This window comes from Colletotrichum spaethianum, assembly GCF_022836535.1.
Source record: "Colletotrichum spaethianum MAFF 239500 DNA, contig19, whole genome shotgun sequence".
NCBI lineage: Eukaryota > Fungi > Ascomycota > Sordariomycetes > Glomerellales > Glomerellaceae > Colletotrichum > Colletotrichum spaethianum.
The window spans coordinates 721,830-736,826 of NW_026054789.1; the positions used below are offsets into that span (position 1 = coordinate 721,830).

Here is a 14,997-nt window from a genome sequence, read left to right on the forward strand (position 1 = left end):
CTCCACGCCAACTCCCGACCTCGACCACTTGCATACGTACGCTCCTCGCCGTCGCATCTCGAATATCGCTGCCTATCGACTCACGGCGCATTCAAAAGAACCAGCAGAATCTCTTGATAGGCTTCTCAGATCCTGTGGATATACCCATTCCAATCATCATGGCTTCCTCATCGACGCCCATCACTCCCTTGCTCTAGTAAGTCGCCAGTGACATTTCCACCCTGATCGCCCGCCTCGATACCAGTCGCAAATCTGACCGCCCCATAGCTCGTGCATAGCACACAACAACACCATCCTCAGCGAATGCACGACATCAGCCTCGTCGCAAACCTCGTCCCTCGCCTCCCTCATCCTTCCCAAGATCGAGCACAGCAGCCCCCAGAAGCTGACCTACACCCACGGCTCGCACCACATCCACTACATCGCCGAGGCGCCCTCGGACCACCCAGACCACCCATCCGCCGGCGGCCTCACCTTCCTAGTCATCGCGGACGCCTCGCTGGGCCGCCGCATCCCCTTTGGCTTCCTCTTCGAGATCCGCCGCCGCTTCTTCGAACAGTTCCCTGCGGAGTCGACCGACTACGCCGAGCTGCCCAACTATGGCGCCGCCAGCTATAATGGCCAGCTGAAGAAGTTCATGGTTGACTACGGCACGACGAGCGGCGGCAAGGATGACGCCATCTCCAACGTCCAGCGCGAGATCGACGACGTCCGCGGCATCATGACGCGCAACATCGAGGGCCTGCTCGAGAGGGGCGAGCGCATTGACCTGCTCGTCGACAAGACGGACCGTCTCGGCGGCAGCGCTCGTGAGTTCCGTGTCCGTAGCCGCGGTCTGAAGCGCAAGATGTGGTGGAAGAACGTCAAGCTCATGGCGCTTCTCACGCTGGTCGTCGTGCTGATTGTCCTTGCAATTGTGATTGCTGTGAAAAACTGAAAAGTGGGCGTGAGCTGGTACCCAACTCGGCCCTTCGCGTCCGCGTCCACGCGGGGTTTGTACACATGGGGGAGACGTCTTGTTCCGATGGTGTAGATGCTGATTTCAGATTGGGCAATGGTTTGAATGGCGAACGGGAAACTCGACTTTTGGGAACACAAAACAACGGAGGCTTTAATTTCATTATCAACAACCACGAGGGATCCCACCCTCGACTACATATCTCTTAAAACTGTCACTCGTGGATTCAGGAACCACATTGAATTACGAATAAATCACTTAAGCTTCGACTTCGTGTTCCCCTGGGCGTATATCTGTGGGTCCCAGTCACAAACAGTTTCTGATGACTCCATTGAGCGAGAGTACTTTCGGTATCAATCACCTCGCGAGCCAGTAGTAAAGTAATTAGGAGCAAGATCCTACGTTACGGACCATGTCTGAACCCCAAAGTCTTGCGTAGTAGATAATGTAATTGATTATCATACACAAGTAAGCCCCAACGCCATACCGAATCAACGCGTCGGACTTTCGCAGAGTATTGATACAAGAGCCATCCATCATCGGCCAGTAACACTCTTACGATAAAACATGTCGGAAAAAACGCACCCCCCATGCCTTCCATTGCAATGTTGCCTTTGAACACAGTCACGCACCACTGACGACGGAGCTGTTGGTGCTGAGCGACACGGCGAGCATTCAACGCCTCAGCTTTCTGGACCACGATCAGTTTATACGCCAGATAGCTCCCCGTCCAGAAACTGACATTGCACACATCTCGTCTCACGCACATGATCATTCCCATGGCCTAGATGCTTGACTGGACCCGCACGTGGGGGCGTCTTCAAAGCTTTGGCGCCGAGTTCCCATCGGCCCTCCGCCCGTCCTGGTAGACATAGCCATGCGCTACGGGACTCATGGCCATCCCGGGCCCGAACGACGGCGGCGGCCGCCGTAGCTTCTCCGTGAAGAAGACGGGGTGTCGGATGGAAGAGTTGTGCTGCATCATCTCGGCGTGCCTCTCCCACGCCGTCGGGAGCTGCGGAGCTCTCATTTGAGGCGGTGGCGCTGGTGCGTGGTTCGTCATGACTGGCGCTGCCGAGGATGAATTATCTGACATGATCTCGAGCGGGCCTGGCTAGTCATGTATTCTGGGAAGGGGGTTGTACCCGGGAGCAACTCTATCGAGATTCGGGGTTTTATCACAAGGCACGTCTGCCAGGTTCTGTCGTCATCCCGGTCCAATGTGTCTTTGGTGTTGCGGGGAAAGCTTTCCCCCAGTTCGGTCGTTGCACCGAGCCACGGCACTTGGACGGTAAAGGTGGGGCCCCCGGAGTTGGAGGAGGGAGGACGTGAGGAATGCATGCCCAAGTAGCGGCGTTTGGCAAGCCAAAGCCGAGGCACGTTGGAGAGGTTGTTTACGCCGCCCAAAGCACGGCGCTTGAGTGTCATTAAAAGGTCTATGTCTATGATCTCGTAATATTTTCACGTGTCCTTCTTTGCCTTCTTCTTGCTGCCTTTTGACTTTTGCGACTCCTTGCCCTTTTTGATGGCCTCGACTAGAGCCTCGACCTCCTTGACCTTCTCCGCCTCCTTCTCTTGCTTGCTCTTTTCCTCCTCCGCCTTCTTCTGCAACGCCCTCATGGCAGCCTGCTCCTTTTCCGTCGTCTCGATGAGCTTATCACTCTCCTCCCACAGCTTTTTGGCCACCGCTTCGTCCTCAACGTCCTTGCGCGCGAAGTCGACCACCTGACACTCCTTGATCAGCTTCCCGCCACCGACACGCACGAGGCTCGACTCCATGGCGGCGTAGAGGATCGACTGCGCGCCCTGCTCAGGGCTCTTGAGGAACAGCCACGGCAGCGGGTATGCGGCGAGGTATGTGAAGAGGCCCCACAGCGTGCCGCGCGAGAGCCAGCGTCGCATACCCGGCGTGCGGGCGAAGCCCGGGTCGACGAAGAAGACGCGCGAGTTCATAGGCAGGTCGTCGGGCCGCTTGTAGGCGTCGAGGTGCTTCTGGAAGGCCTGACCGAAGACCATGAGCGCGAGCTTGCTACGCTTGTACGCCTTGCCCGGGGACCAGCTTTCCTTGCTTAGGGGCTCCTTAAGAGACCCCGCGCCGATGTAAGAGGAGCAGGTTGCGAAGACGATCCGCACATCGCGGTCCCAGGGCTGGGCCTTGATGGCAGGGCTGAGGATAGAGAGGAGGTGGAAGTTGGAGAGATAGTTGACCATCCACATCTCCTCGATGCCTTCCTCTGTCTGCGTCCTCTTTCCCGCAGCGGGCGTAACGGTCGCGGCGCAGAGGATGATCATGTCGAGTCGGCGCGGCGGGGAGTTGTCGATCCACTTAGTCGCGAACTTGCGGATGCTGTGAAGGGACGCGAGGTCTACCTGCTCGGCGTAGATGAGCTCGTTGTTCGTCCGCGCGCGCACGTCGCCGATGTACTCGACGAGGAAGGGGTCCGACACGGGCGTGTGCGTTAGCAAAATGATTTGCGCGCCGCGGCTGCCCAGCTCTAACACCGTCGCCGCCCCTATACCCGACGTCCCGCCCGTTATCATGACGACCCTCCCGTGCATGTCCCGCTCAGCCGGGTTGGACGAGCCAGAGCTCCATAGCTTGATGACCACAAGGACCGCGACCGTCACAATGGCCTTCGTGATGAACCACCAGTTGTCCGTGACCCATATCGGGAGGCCGGTTTCGAGCACGTGGCCGAAGAAGTCGAGAGGCATTGTGTTGAACTTCTGACCTGGGAGGGGTTTGACGATAGCTGAGGTCTACTTGCGGTCTTCGAGCATGCCGGGACAAGAGGTAGGTAGATGTCGTCGGTGTATGTAGGTTCGGGCCCGGTGAATATCGTGAACAAGTTCGTTGTGGACAGGAAGCAGACAGGCCGAAGTGAATTACCGACGTGGCCGCCAGCTTGCTTCTAGAACAAAAGGGAAGAGATGATGCGCCGCCAGGGGGATTTCCGGGTTGCGATGACAGGGGCAGGCCCACTCCGCTGGCGGCGCTGTTGGCGTGGCCCAGGACGCTAGTTGCAAAATCTGCAGGGGATGGAAGCCTGCGCTGCCTGCCGCTGGCGCCTTCCAGATTGCTGACATAGCATTTTGCCCCCGGACATGGAACTGTGGAACTCTTCATCGACCCTTCTCCATCAGATTGTCCCTTCATCTCATCAAGAAATTGAATCGTACACCACAGGCTTCAACCCCTTACCGCGCAAACCTCTCCCGTGTAACTTGTCGAAGGGGATGATTCTAGATTAGAGGCTGCGCCAATGCAAAGACGGGTCGAGGACGATGAAGGAGATGGCGAGGAAGAGGATGTGCCACTTCACCACCGGCGACCGTTTGGTGCAGGCATCCAGCGCAAGCCGATTCAGTTCGTCAAGGCATCCGACCCGAACCTAAGAACGACTGAACCGGTCAAAACCACCAAGTCTGGTTCTTCTGTGGGGGATTTCTACCTCAGCCTCGTTCTCCCGAGCGAGAAGAAGGAAACAGAGGCCGAGAAGCCAGAGGCACAAATGTGCGCCGTTTGTGCGTTGCCACTTGGGAAAGACGACGCCGTGGAAGAAGTCGGGAAGGACGGCAGCAGCAGCAGTAAGGATAAGACTACGAGGCAGAAGCACGAGGCCTCGATTGCTCATCAGGTCTGTCTCACACACTCGCATCCCCCGTCGGCGCTGGACCGGTCGCGCATGGGCTTGACCTACCTGTCATCGCATGGCTGGGACCCGGATTCACGCAAGGGCCTTGGTGCTGTGGGCCAGGGTATACAGTATCCTCTCAAGACGAAGCCGAAGGAGGACAAGTATGGTCTTGGTCTGAATATTCCCAAGGACTTGAAGAGCAGAGTCGAGAAGACGAAGCAGAAGCCTCAGACGTTGGACGCGAAGAAGTGCCGGAAGAAGGCTGAGGAGGATAAGAAGAAGGCCGAGAGGTTGCGGCAGATGTTCTACGGCAGTGAGGCCATGGATAGATACCTTGGTTCGGGATTGTAATGACGAATGAGATACCCATAGCAGAGTGCAACGATTGGAGCCGAGCACATTATATACAGGAATCGAACCTGGAGGTTCAATTTCTGTCTCTCATACTCACAGTAAACCGGACGACATGTATGATCGTCCTGCTCTTCTCTTGACTTCCTTTGCTCTCATCTCTACCTACGCTCCATCATCCTAGCATGGACATATACAACCAAAAGAGAGCAAGAGACAACAGTAATGGAGGTAAATAGGAAAGAGAGCAAAGGCGACAGCACCAAGTGTGTATGTCAGCCGTTGGGTAGTCTTGGGCGCCCATGCGAAAGGCGCGTACTATGTAAGAAGCCTAACAAGAAACCCAGACGGATATGTTATGTATCAATGACAGGTGGAACACATTATTAATGCTCAGCTAGTCAACAGAATAATCAACAGAACCGACCAAGAGAGACGTCTTCTCGAAACATGCAAGGGATTGTCGGGGCGCGACAGCCATGATCCATGCAAGTATGCAGACTACCAGACCATCTCCCGTGTCGTTTCTTTAAAGGAGCCCGGCTGTGAGATGGGAATGCAAAGGCGGTGACCCCATTCGTCACCATTTGGGGGCCGAAAGTGGGGGAATGCCGCCGCGCTAATTACAGTATCCGTGCCAGGATGCGCAGTGCATAACTCCAAGGGCTCTCTTCTAGTGTGTGTAGCGAGGGGTCAGGCCCGTCCTGTCCTACCTAGTCAGTAGGTAGCACTGCGTATCGAGTGTGCCAGTGGAGGAGTGCTGGCCCCGCCTTAGTAGCGGCGGGCACACACTCACTCAACTTGAGGCGCGAACGGGAGACAAAAGCTGGGAAAAGTAGGTAGCGGTGCGATGCGCAGTGGGACTAGGAACTGGAATTAGGACTAGGACTGGGTCCGGAAATGCGCCTGGCTTTCCCAGCTCTCGTGGGCCACACAGCAACAACAGCCCAACGGACAGACATCCCCTTCTCATCAGCACATCCATCGCCTTACCTGGTCTGCTTGCAAGACACACGCCACGTACCAATCCATGTACTGCGCCCAACCCTGCCCGCCTCGATCAACCCCCCCCCCCCCCCCCCCCCCCCCCCCCCCCCCCCCCCTCCAAGCTACCTAGTATACCTCCTCCCACTTGGCCGCATAGAGCCGTGCCGGACCTTACCCTGCTCGCCTTCTCCCCTCCCCATAGCTCAGGTTCACGGCCCAGAGCATTGAGAGTCCCACAACTGCGACCGCTTCTCCTTCCATCTTGAAACCCCGCCAGGCCAGAACGTCCACCGGGCTGGACACACCGTAGGACTCAAGATCCCAAGACGCCAGCACACAGAACTCGGACGAAGATAGAAGCCCGGACTTCTCGAACCCCGATTCCCTCCACGTCAACACCGCGCATTCCAGCCTTGTCCGCCTCCTGCTCGACAACAGCCCAATCCATCCTGCAGTCCGACGGCGCACCCGCACCTGCGCCTCCCTCCGACCAAGGCACGAACCGTCCTCTCTCTGCCTCGTAGCGACATCACTCCGTCTCCTCTCACGACGTGTTTTCGCCTGGTCGCTACCCACGCGGCAACTTGCCACGATGGGCGTCTCAACGCTCCAGGAGCAGCATGACGGTGAGTGAGTGAGCTCGGGACCCGACAGCCCCTGCTTCCACTCCCCAAGCTTGTGCCCCTTGAAACTGACGACTTCGCAATAGTCATTATCGACACTATCAAGAACATTACCCAAGGCGACGTGAGATCTACCCAATCCCTGACGACGTCGCTGCGTGCCGTCACCCGAAGCTAACGACGACGATACCCTCAGTGGAAAGTCCTAGTTCTAGACGAAGGTTCCAAAAAGATCCTGGACAATGTCGTCAAGGAAGATGACATTCTCAACCACAATATTGCCAGTACGTCCTGCAAATGTCCGTTCCTCTGCGGCGACCTAGCCCCTGACTTGATTGTACAGACATCGAGCGCATCGAGCAGAAGCGAGATATGAACCCCGAGATGGACGCCATCTACATCTTGTCTCCGCAAGAAAACATTGTCGAAATCCTCGTCAACGACTTCGAGCGCCGCAGATACAAGCAATCCTACCTCGTGTGGACCGGTGTCTTGGACCCGAGAGTTCGTCGCATGATTGACGGCTGCCCGCCCGCCAAGCAACGCATCGCGGGGTTCGAGACCTTATCCATTGACTTCTTCCCTCGCGAGTCACACCTTGTGACGTTCAGAGACCCCTGGAGCTTCCCAATTCTGTACCACCCCGCTTGCAACAACTTGGTCGCGCGTCACATGAAGATTCTGGCCCAAAAGGTACGTGGAACAGCGGCCCATGGACTGTCCGTCTCGCTGACAGCCGCAACCAGATCACTGGCGTTTGCGTTACGTTGGGTGAATACCCCAAAGTACGCTACTACAGACCGAGAAACCCTCTGCACGAAGCTGCAGTACTCAGCTCCCATCTCGCCCGGTTTGTACAAGAAGAATTGGACGAATACGCGCAATGGAACCCCAACTTTCCACCACAGTCGTCGCGACCTGCGGGAACTCTCGTCATCACAGATAGGTCGATGGATATTTTGGCACCGTTGGTGCACGAGTTCACATATCAGGCGATGGCTCACGATCTCCTCCCGATACAAGACGGCGACAAGGTGACATACCACATGGTCACCAACGGCGGCACCCCGGAAGAAGAGGAAAAGGATATGGAGCTGTCAGATAAAGACCCCGTCTGGGTAGACAACCGTCACCGGCACATGAAGGATACCATCGAAAAGCTCATGTCAGACTTCCGAAAGTTCTTGGCCGACAATCCGCATTTCGTCAACGAAAACCAAGACACGACGAGTTTGAACGCAATCAGGGACATGCTGGCTGGGCTGCCGCAATTCCAGGAGATGAAGGAGGCGTACTCACTTCACTTGAATATGGCACAGGAGGCCATGAATATATTTGAAAAGCACAAGCTACCGGACATTGCCTCGGTCGAGCAGACTCTAGCGACAGGATTGGATGAGGACTTCAAAAAGCCCAAGAATATCTTGGATCAGGTCGTGCGGCTGTTGGACGATGATGCTGTTTCGCCTTCCGACCGATTGCGCTTGATCATCCTCTACGTGCTTTACCGAGACGGCGTCATTATGGAAGACGTTAACCGACTGCTGGCACACTCCGGCCTACCGCAAAGAGACGGAGAGGTCGCAGTCAACCTCGAAATGTTGGGCGGCCGCCCCCTGCGCACCGGCTTGAAAGACGTGCGGCCGCCCCAGCCGCCTCTGTTCCCAAAGAACACCAAATCTGCGGAAGTCAGCGAGGAATACTCGCTGTCCCGCTTCGAGACGGCGATGCAGACGATGCTCGACGAGCTCAGCCGGGGCACCTTGGATCAGACGACGTTCCCCTACGTGAAGCCGCCAGCGGACCCAAATGAGGACCTTTTGGCCTCCCAGCAAGGTTCACTGCGCGCAGGCAGGCCGAACTGGGCGGCAGCGGGCCGAAGACCACCAGAAAACCGACAGCGTTACATTGTCTTCATGGCCGGTGGCGCGACGTACAGCGAGAGCCGCGCATGCTACGAAGTCTCGGCCCGCCAAGGCAAGGATATTTTCTTGGTGACCAGCCACATGCTCACACCACAGCTCTACGTTCGTCAGGTAGGCGACTTGGGCAGGGACAAACGCACGCTCGATATCCCCATGGAGCGGCCGACACCCCGTGCGCCGGCGTGGGTCTACGAAAAACCCGCCCCTCCACCCAACCCCATGGCGCAACGGCCTGCCCCTGGCATGGCACCACCAGGTCAACCGGCGGCAGGCCCTGGCCGGAGAGCCCCGGCGCCGGGCGGTCTTCCGAGCCGGCCCGTGGCGCCACCGACGGCTCAGATGAGCAGCATGAGCCTCAACGCCCCTGCGCCCGTTTCGAACGGAGGCAGCGCCTCGCCTGCGCCGTCAGACGGCGGAAAGCCGCATAAGCTCGAAAAGGACAAGAAGAAGCGCAACTTCCTGGGTATGAAGAAGAGTCACAAGGACAAGGACAAGGACAAGCACTGAAAGGCAGGACGGACGACTGTTTGGAGACAGCCCCCCCAATACACTTTTTGGGGGGCCTTGGTCGTTGCACCTTTTCTTTTTTCTTTTGCCAGCGTGGCGTTCTCTGGTGTTGACCCAGAAGGGGTCCCATACTCGGCCTCCAGATGCTTGTGGGACCCGATGACTCGAGGTGGTCGGCGGAGCGACTGGATGATCGCCTTGGAGGTGGCAGATTTGGCTTCTGGATATCTGTAGAACCATATAAATCCATACAAAGTACAATGTCCGAGGTCATGAACGAGCGTTGCCCCCCCTCCTTGAGTATCGTACCGTCATCCACGTGCCACCGAGGTGTACTCGGGTTGTTGTGATTCATGTGTCGGAATACACCCGTGCGCTCTTCGAGAAACATTTGGACAGCAGTGAGACTGAATAGGCAGAGCAGCGGCATGATACCGTTGTCTTCGCTTTCCTGCCAAGCAAGTTGGGCAGTTGAGATGGGCAGAAGGGCACACACACATCACAAGGAACATCACCAGACAATGAGGGAAAAGAGTTGTGGAAGCGAGGGAACAAGACATCCATTTCGTTTCATTCATATCTACCGTGGTAGAACAATATCGGAACATCACATTCCAATCCTCCCCTCGGGAATTCGTCGATCCGTTTTTGTATCTGATTCCACCCCCCACACCTTCGGATTGTGTTGGATGGACGAGGCCCTCATGGCCTGGCCCGAGACCAAGGTATATTTGATTGTGAACAGCGTCTGCTCTGGAACGAAGAAGACGTAGCCGCAGAAGTGTTTTTCGTCGTCGGTATAACCGAGGTATGGTTCACTGTGCGAAACGAATAGAGCCAAAAGAGACCGCCCTCTCCAGTCAGGCTGGAGAGACGTGATTACCGAGGATTAGAGATAGGTTGTTAGTTGAACAGATCCGATAAGACGTCGCTATTCCGACACTTTCATTGGGTTGTGTACAAATCATGTCCTTCTCGGACATACATCTGAACATTTCGATGTAGAGACTCGAACAAGTTAAATGCAGCGTTTGATGTGCTGCGGCAGTGTGACCTGACCCCAAATGTCGAGGTCGAGACTGAATCCTTAGCTAGGTGGGGTTTACTGTCTCCGGAACGCCTGAGCGGCACCGGGAGGAGGCATGCGTCCGTCAAAGGGGAAGCCGTGTCCCTCAGGCCCAGCGGGCCGGGGAAGCCAGGCATTCCAGGGGGAGGGATGAATCCAGGAGGGGGGCCGCCGAAGAAGCCCGGAGGAGGGGGCATGTTTCGCGGCGGCGGGCCTGCCATGGCCTCTGGGGGTGGGAATGCTCCGGGAGGGAAGTTGGGCGGGAACATGGCGGCCATGGGGTGGTTGCGACCAGGGCCGCCGGCAAGACCAGGAGGAGGGATGATCGATCTCTGTTGAGGGGGGATGGGACCGCCGGCCTGGATCCAGTTGGGGTTCATCTGGTCCAAACCGGGAGGCGGGGGAGGACGCTGCAGGATCTGCGTGGGCTGCATACGAGGCTCGGGTTCCGGATGGTGAAAGGCTTCGTCCATGAAGCCCGGCGGGCCCTGGCCTCGCATCTGGCGTTGAGAGCCGCGGCCACCCTGCGGAATACCCTGCGGAATGCCCTGCGGGAAGTCGGGTTCGCGCTCTGGGGCATGCGGGATCTGAGCGGTGCGCTGGGGCTGCGGCATGCGCATGAGAAGCTGCTCGGTGCGCGGAGGCTCGGGCTGGTTTCTCATCAAGTTCATCAAGAACTCAGTGTTGCTCATGTTGCGACCTTGGTTCGGCTCCATCCTGCCCGAGCCCTGGCTAGAGGCCTGGTGGCGCTGCCCAACCAGCTCCTGAAGCAATTGGTCTTGACGAGCAGCAGACTGCTGGCCTGGGATCGTGGGGCGTGGAGCAAGGATATCAGACATGGACATAGATCCTTGAGGCATGCGAGGACGGGGATCCTCTCGGCGCTCGCCACCATACTGCTGGAATGGCTCGGGCGATGCGACGGAGCTCGACGGAGCCGGCTCCCGTGCGAGCGGAGGGGGTTCCTGGAAAGGCTGCGAAGCGGGAGGAGTAGAAGACTGGATGTTGGAGCGCTGCAACTTCATGAGCAAGGCCTGAAAAGCTTGCTTCTCGGAATCAGGAGCCGGCGTAGACCCGTCGGGGCCGCCAATGGAAAGTCCAGCAAGAGGTGTCGAGGGCTCTGTCTGCATGCGACGGTTGGGGTCGTCTAGGGGAGCATTGAAGAATGACGTGAAGCGCGACGACTTGCCGCCGCCAGTCTTGGGCTTGGCGGGAACCTCCTTCTTGGGCTCACTCGGGAACTGACATCCAAGCCAGCAGTGGATGCAAACTTGAGGAAGAACTGGTCGGGACCGACCTCGACAGCGGGCGCAGAAGCAACAGCCGGCTGCTCAGCCTTGATCGCAGCCTCGGCAACGGCAATCGGTGCCTTGTCCTCGGCTGGCGCGTTGCGGCTTGCCTTCATGCTCTCCATAAACTTCTTGAAGTCCTCTTCGGTATGGCCTCCCGATTTCTCTCCAGCGGGTTCATCAAACCACTCGGGCTCCCGCTCTTGCCTGTGATCACCACGATCCCAGCGACGTTCATAGTTTCGGCCAGTGGTCTTCTCTTCAACGACCTCGGCATCCCGGTTTCGGTCTCTCCAGCTCTTGGCACGATCGATGCGCTCGCGAGCCGTCATGGCAGGCTTCTCGGGCGTGTTGGCAACGTTGTTATTGTTGTTGCTGTTGCTACTGGTATCGTTTTTGAACCAGGGCTCCGACTTGCCCCTGCTGAGGCCATTGCGGGGACGCGGTTCAGCCTCTTCGTGCTCATGGTCCTTGTCCTTGTCGTGATGGTCAAAGTTGCGGTGGGTTCGGTCTCTAGGGCCTTCCCGATCATCGCGATCGCGCGGGCGACGTTCGTTGGGAAGTCTGTCGCCACCGCCAGCGCCCATGCGACCCTGAAAGCGCTCAGCGCCCTCGTGTCCGAAACTCTTGCGTGGCTTGACGGTGCTCCATCCCTCCTGATCCTGATCGCCGTCGCCGCGACGACGGAAGCTGCTGTTTCTCGAGTCGCGGAAGCGGTCGCCCTCGGGAGTATCACCGTTGCGGTTGCGGAAGTTGAAGCGACTTGGCGAGTCAGCGTCCTTGAGCCCCTTGTCGTTGTCGAAGGGCTTCCCATTGCGCAAAGTCGCAGAAGCGAAAGCTGTTCGGGGCGGTCCGAGGATAATGTCTTCCGGGTCTGCAATTGGCCTCCCTGTCAGTTATTGCACCAAAAGGGCTGGGGGAACGGGACGATCCGCGCAGGTGGTAGCATACTTGCGCTGTTCCGCGAGACGTGGCGATCGAGACCGGGGCGGCGATTCGTCTGGTCAAGCAGGGGGTTGTCGTGGCTTCTTCTGTCGGCAGGAGTCTTGGTCTGGCTATTGCTGCTGTTGCTGGTTCCTTGGGTGCGAGTATTGTCTGGGGGAGGTCTATATGGATTGTTAGAAGAGCCAGGTGGGATGAATTGGGGGTCATGGCATACCCCATCCATTCTTCAGCGGGCGGCAGTGCGGGCGGTTTGATACATAATGGTGATTCTCGCAGATGAATGAGGAACTCTGCCGTATATTGAAGTGCCATAGCAGTGTGATGATGCAAGGCGCATCCGAGTTGGGCTGGGAAGGCTATTGATGTTGTGGCGAGGGCGGTGATGTTTGCATGGACAGAGGGTGATGGTTTAGCCCACAGAAAGAAGGAAGCCGGCTGTCGCTGTTACACCAGGAAGGAGAAGGAGATGAAGAGAGGAAATTTATTTGTTGTTGGTGGTGGTGGTGGTGGTGGTGGTTGAGGAGGGGAGGCTGAGGTTTGCAGTTGTAGTTGTCGTAGTCGTACGTCGCACAGAGTGAGGAGAAAGGTAAGTAAGTGTAGGGTCGAGGAGGGTCAAGTCAGTCAGTTGGACGGTTGTCGCTCGGTCGGGGGTCGCAGTCGCTGGTCCAGTGCAGTCCAGTCAAAGGCGGTGGTGGTGGCAGACGGAGGAGAATGGGCTCCAATCGGGCTGCGCTGCAAGGTGCAGATGAGCGTCGTGCCTCGTTGCGACCAGGCTGGGTATGAGAGGCTGACAAGGCGAAAAGGGATCGATGATTTGTTTGGCGGTAGAGTGATGCAATACGGATGCGGTGAGAGAGATTATTCGTGATGGGTGGTGAATTTTGGCAGCGAACTGTCAGGGCGTGTAGAGATGGTGGTCAAAGGAGGTTTGGGCACTTCGGACGAAACTTGGTGGAGGAGGTGCTCAGGTGCTCAGGTGCAGCAGCACCAGCAGAAGCAACGCAGCTTTGCCATTCTCTCCCCCCCAATTCTGTTCCCCACCCTCGTCAGGCCAAATGCGTGGTGCGTGGTGCGTGGCAGTCAAGAGCCACTGCGGGTACGTACCTTATGGGTTCCTACCTTCCCTCACCTCCTCCCTCACCTTCCTTACCTTACCTTCCCTGCCACACCTCGAGGAAGGTGGGGCCACCTGCACTAGTTGACCAGGTAAGGTAGGTAGTGTTCGGCTTAGGTAACTCCCTCCACCTGACCACCGCAAAACTTGGGTGACGATTTTTCCCACTCACATCTTCTCTCCCATACACTCATGAATGAGTGAAGAAGATGCCTGGATGTATGTTCCGGCTCCTGTTTGTCAGGTTGCTATGCTGGTGAGTGCTGTGCTTAACGCCGGTCACTTCTTCCTGCGGGACATCCGACCTTGAGCAGCCAGGGCCAAGAGACCGGGCCAAGTCAGTGCAACTCTGCACTGTGGAATGGGGGGGTTCGGCATCGTCATTTTGCCCCATTTTTTTCCCTCTTGGAGCTTAACCAAGAACCTGAATGCCGCTTAGCGGCGAATCGTTGGATCGATCTGAGCATGGAACCTCCTTCCTCGGGCACCTCCATTCTTGATCCAGAGTGAATTGGCAAGCTCTCCTCGCTTGCCTTGCAACTCCCGACGCCATTCAATCATATGCATGATCGATTTCTGCAACAGTACCATGCGTCACCCGTTGCTTAAAAACTACTTCAGGCAAGATGCAACGTATATGAACACGTTATGGAGCTGCAGTCCAGAGGCGCCGCTGAAGGGCACTAAAAAGGCCTTCCTTCTCCCGGGATCATGAGAGCTGGCAATCCCGCAATGTTTCAATCTGCTTCAGAACTAAGCCAGGGCTTTGGTCATGATGGTCTAAACTTTGTCCCCCCTTGCTGCTGACCTGACTACTTGACAGACTAGTGCAGTCTTGCGAAACAGCTTGTTTTGCCCAAGGCAGTAAGGTAGAAGAAGAAAATACTGCTTTTTGAATTCAACAGTCCTGCTGGCGCTCACACCACCTGCATCTCGGCTTGCCTCTCTGTTGTATCCTAGACGAATTGCCGGAAAACAAGATGATAGATTATGGAATCAAAAAGAGGAAAAGAACCCCAGTTCAAGTTTGCGCCGATGTCACTAGGTCTTGTGCTTCTGATCGGTTTCTTCGCCAGGTAAAGGCCATTTGGGTCTGGTTTTAGGTGTATTGATGACTTTTGTGTTTTCTTCATTACATACTCCGTTTCCTCCATCTGTATATATTTATACACAGGCCGCTCGCTTTCTTTTCAAAAATCCTCTTGGCGGTACTATCTTGTTGACTTCCAGTGAAGTCCGCCTCAACAATGCTGGAATGTTATACAACGGGCTCATACTCGGGCTGGTACACGTACCGCAGATAACTTCTGACGTGTATCATGCTTATACTCTTGTCAAGTATTTAAACCTCTGCAACAAAGATATTAGACAGACAACATTTCGCACCTTGGATACTTGCAACAGATTAAGATCGGTACCTCGGATTGAGCAGACATACAGCACGATGAAATGTAGAAGAGTTGATCCTGCAGGAGTATAAATTCGCAGACGAACGGATGAACCCAGAGTTCGCCATCTGCCATCTTGCAATAACTGCCAGTCTCCAATGAGCACGTCTTGCTAACAGCCGTCTTGTACATCACATCGTGTCCAG

The 14,997-nt window shown here is 56.5% G+C and overlaps 5 protein-coding genes across 5 annotated transcripts; 3 read left to right on the forward strand and 2 right to left on the reverse strand.

The window, feature by feature from the left end:
- Positions 1–158: 158 nt before the first annotated feature.
- ColSpa_07633 (vesicular-fusion protein sec18) lies at positions 159–937 on the forward strand (the record flags this gene model as incomplete). Its single annotated transcript, XM_049273845.1, has 2 exons — positions 159–196; positions 268–937. The coding sequence occupies 2 exons, from the start codon at positions 159–161 to the stop codon at positions 935–937; spliced, it is 708 nt and encodes a 235-aa protein (XP_049129802.1).
- Positions 938–1,778: 841 nt separating this feature from the next.
- Positions 1,779–2,021, reverse strand: ColSpa_07634 (uncharacterized protein; the record flags this gene model as incomplete). Its single annotated transcript, XM_049273846.1, has 1 exon — positions 1,779–2,021. The coding sequence occupies one exon, from the start codon at positions 2,019–2,021 to the stop codon at positions 1,779–1,781; it is 243 nt and encodes an 80-aa protein (XP_049129803.1).
- Positions 2,022–2,419: 398 nt separating this feature from the next.
- ColSpa_07635 (putative oxidoreductase) lies at positions 2,420–3,673 on the reverse strand (the record flags this gene model as incomplete). The annotated part of the gene is made up of 1 exon (XM_049273847.1): positions 2,420–3,673. One exon carries the CDS (start codon positions 3,671–3,673, stop codon positions 2,420–2,422), a length of 1,254 nt encoding a protein of 417 aa, XP_049129804.1.
- Positions 3,674–4,221: 548 nt separating this feature from the next.
- Positions 4,222–4,947, forward strand: ColSpa_07636 (uncharacterized protein; the record flags this gene model as incomplete). Its single annotated transcript, XM_049273848.1, has 1 exon — positions 4,222–4,947. The coding sequence occupies one exon, from the start codon at positions 4,222–4,224 to the stop codon at positions 4,945–4,947; it is 726 nt and encodes a 241-aa protein (XP_049129805.1).
- A 1,579-nt stretch (positions 4,948–6,526) lies between these two features.
- On the forward strand, positions 6,527–8,989 carry ColSpa_07637 (protein transport protein SEC1; the record flags this gene model as incomplete). The annotated part of the gene is made up of 5 exons (XM_049273849.1): positions 6,527–6,560; positions 6,644–6,681; positions 6,754–6,841; positions 6,901–7,250; positions 7,304–8,989. 5 exons carry the CDS (start codon positions 6,527–6,529, stop codon positions 8,987–8,989), a joined length of 2,196 nt encoding a protein of 731 aa, XP_049129806.1.
- Positions 8,990–14,997: the final 6,008 nt, after the last annotated feature.